The following is a 3,523-nucleotide window of genomic DNA, read 5'->3' on the forward strand; positions in this document are numbered from 1 at the left end:
GCAAGTGGACCTCTGTAAAATAATGATAACAGTTAAAGTTAGGCATGGTGGCTTTCATCTGTGATCCCAGCACTTGGGAGGCTGAGGCAGGAGAATTGTCTCAAACAAGACAAAACAAAAAAGAAAATGAACAATAAACCAAACAATAAACAATAGTTCATTTTATATGCTAAGTCTGAGGCAGGAGGAATGCCACAAGTTCAAGTCCAGCTAGGGATACATATAGTGAGACTCCCAACACAAGGGAAGGGAGATCCTAAAATAAGGTAAACATACAGATATATGAATATGAAAATTTTCTTTAATTTGTATAAATAAGACAAAGTGTTTTACTTAAATAAAAATTCATCTGGGTCTTCTTGTATAACACAGAATTCTTCCATGGGCATCTGCTGATTTGGAGGCCAGCAACTCTGTTTACATGTGTAAACGAGAATCGTTCCAAATTCCACGGTAAGACCTGAAAAACATCACTTGCTCTAGATTCCACAAGGAGAATGTTTAAAGGTGCATTCATGATGAGGTGACCACTGGAGCTTCAGAAGTTCAAGCTGATCCCTGACTACGTAGTCAGTTCAAGCTGGCCTAGGCTATCCCATGCCCTGCTTTCCAAGACAAAACCAAAAGGAAATTACATCTATATCTGTATGTATGTGTAAACTGCCATAATAAATAAATTTCATTTCTTTAGAATAAAACCAAAACTCCACTAAAGCCGGTGAGATGGCATAGTGAGTCAAAGCTCAAGCCTAAGGACCTGCGCTCGGCTAGCCAAAAACCACGCACAACGCTAGGTGTGGGGTGCGCACTTCTTCTTTGTCTTTTCTTTTCTTTTTTTTCTTTGAACTTTTCAAGACAGAGTTTCTCTGTGTAGTGGTACACACTTTCAATCCCAGCACTCAAAAAGCAGAAGCAGGCGGATATCTGAATTTGAGAGCATTCTTGATTTACAGAATGAGTTTCCGGACAGTCAGGGCTATGGAGAGAAACTCCTGTCATGGAAAAACAAGGCAGGCAAGGCAAGGTCTGTAATCCTAATCCTCCTAGAGCTGGATGGTGGAAACTGAGCTGCTATCCCAAGCCAGCTAACCTGAGTACAAGGACTATAGCAAATGAGAAAGGCCCTGCCTCAAAGTGCCCGGGGTTGCCCTCTGATCTCTACACATACCTACCCTATCTTAATTTGTTCTCTTTTTGAAACAGTCTCAGTGTGTTGTCCAAGCTGTCCTCAAGCACTGTCCTGCCTCAGTTTCCTGAGAAAGGAGGACTAGAAGCATGTACCTAGCCCCAGCCAAGCAGTTTATAATCATGTAGGTACACATCTGGAGGTCAGAGGACAACTCTGCAGAGGCAGTTCTCTACATAGTTCCATCCATCCCTTATGTGTAAATTAGCTTGTTCAGTCTCAAATTATTAAAATGGTTATTGTTAGTGTGGTATTAGAATTCACTGGAGTACAAATTTCTTACAATTTAATTTCTCAACCCTTTTATAATATTCCATATTTAATAATTAGCAAAAAGCATTTTTTTTTTGTTGTTTTTCAAGACAGGGTTTCTCTGTGTAGCCCTGGCTATCCTAGAACTCACTTTGTAGACCAGGCTGGCCTTGAACTCAGTGCACCACCACCGCCTGGCAAGCATTTCATTCCATATTAAAGTCAGAGATAGACAAGCTCAGTAAAGACCTTCTTACCTAGATTAGCACTGCTGAGCATGCTGACCAGTGCTGGCATAAGCTGAAACTCAAACGTCCTCTGGCCTCCACAGCCACTGCAGGCTGGGACCTCACTGACTTCAAATGTGGGGCAGGACAGAAAGAGAGGCTCTCCACTCCACGAATACCTAGGGCAAGCAACGGGAGAATCATTCATCAGAGCAAAACACACAGCAAACCAGCATCTGGGCCACGGTCCAGCATCAGGAGCCAGACCAGACAGCAGGGAAACCTACCCCAGGGGCAAGGCAGTGACTGGAGAGCATCGAGGGGACTGAAGACTTGCTATCACTTGGCTCAGTGCCATCAAAGGCCATAAAGAGATGCTTGGGGTCACTGAACCCCTTTATATGATACTCTTCCTAATGTGTTATCTCCTTTTTCTGCTTTCCATAACTACTATTTTGTTATATTTGAGACAGGGTCTCATTATGTAGATGCTGGCCTGGAGCACACTATGTAGACCAGACTGGACTGAAGAGGCATACCTGCCTATTTACTGCTTACTTAGCAACATGCCATCTTGTAGAAACTGTCCTGCTCATACATGGAGGTCTGGAAGAGTCCTCTTTTGCTTAGGGGCAGAGCAGGTCTAAGAGCATCACTTCAGTCCAGGGTACAGCCTCACCCTCACTTCCATCTGGAAGGGCCATCAATCCTCAAAGACTGCTCATCCAGGAGTCCAAGGTAACTGTAGGGTTAGGAAAATGACTTACCTTCAGCCTTGAGGGGAGTGAGACAGGTTGGACAAGACACTTATGGGCTGGTCTTTGAGCCCTGCCCTAATTTACTTCATACAGTATGAAATAGCTCCATTTTGAGTACAAACTCAGAAACAGGGTGGCTTTACGTCACCTTAAGAGAGACAGATGGTACATTCCTGATGGCAGAAAGGCTACACTCTGAGCTCACAGAGGTATATGGGAACCACATGGGCACACAGATGCACTCATACAGCATCAGCAAAACCAGGACCAGAAAGGTATCCAACACACCCAACCAAGGACCTGAAACCCTCCCTGGAGCCCACAGAGGACACCTGAGCGGCCGACCTCCAGCCTGCTGCATCACTACTTGGTGTACGGTGCCAACTATGTGGGGTCCTCAGTTCAGCGGGGCCCTGACTGCAGACATGATACACTGGAAAGTGCCCTCTGTCCCAGGAAACCCAGGACTGTTCCTCAGCCCTGTGGCCTCCAAGGTCCTGCACCTTGCCTCTGCAAAAGCTCATCACCTGACCTGTTACCTTCATATCTAAGCATCACAGTGCCTTCACTGGGGTTTTCATCAGCTCCCCACTCTGTCTCCAGGAAGGCTTCATTACCCTTCCGTAGCCATTATGTAACCCACACAAAGATGTATGTTTGCATATACGCACCTGCAGATACCGCATGATATGGAACCTGATTCTGATTAAGACCCAAATCAAATAATTCATGTTTGCCAACAGCCAGCTATCAAGGAAATGGATATTATTTGCCTAACTAAATCCAGAATACCTCCCTCTTAAGTATATTTTTTAAAACCCAGGCATGGGGTACATACATGAAATCCTAATATTTGGGAGGTTGAGGCAGGAGGATCAGAGTTCAAAGTTAGGGTTATCAAGATTGCTCAGCAAGTGAAGACACTTGCTACCACGTTTGAGGAGCTGCGTTTGATGATCATCCATGTGACAGCAGATAGGATTAAAGGAAAGACCCACACAGATTGTCTTAGTCAGGGTTTCTATTCCTGCACAAACATCATGACCAAGAAGCAAGTTGGGGAGGAAAGGGTTTATTCAGCTTACACTTCCATACTGCTA

At 44.6% G+C, this 3,523-nt stretch overlaps 1 protein-coding gene across 1 annotated transcript in view; it reads right to left on the minus strand.

The window, feature by feature from the left end:
- Window positions 1–278: 278 nt before the first annotated feature.
- The window catches only part of Pdcd2l (programmed cell death 2 like), a 12,646-nt gene continuing 9,401 nt past the window's right edge, over window positions 279–3,523 (minus strand). Inside the window, exons 6-7 of the mRNA XM_021168030.2 lie at window positions 1,696–1,844; window positions 279–460 (exon numbers count right to left, since the gene is read on the minus strand). Of these exons, the coding sequence (XP_021023689.1) occupies window positions 330–460; window positions 1,696–1,844 (280 nt within the window). The 3' untranslated portion in view covers window positions 279–329. The remainder of the gene's footprint in view (window positions 461–1,695; window positions 1,845–3,523) is intronic.

The sequence above is a fragment of the Mus caroli genome, chromosome 7, assembly GCF_900094665.2.
Source record: "Mus caroli chromosome 7, CAROLI_EIJ_v1.1, whole genome shotgun sequence".
NCBI classification, from domain to species: Eukaryota; Metazoa; Chordata; class Mammalia; order Rodentia; family Muridae; genus Mus; species Mus caroli.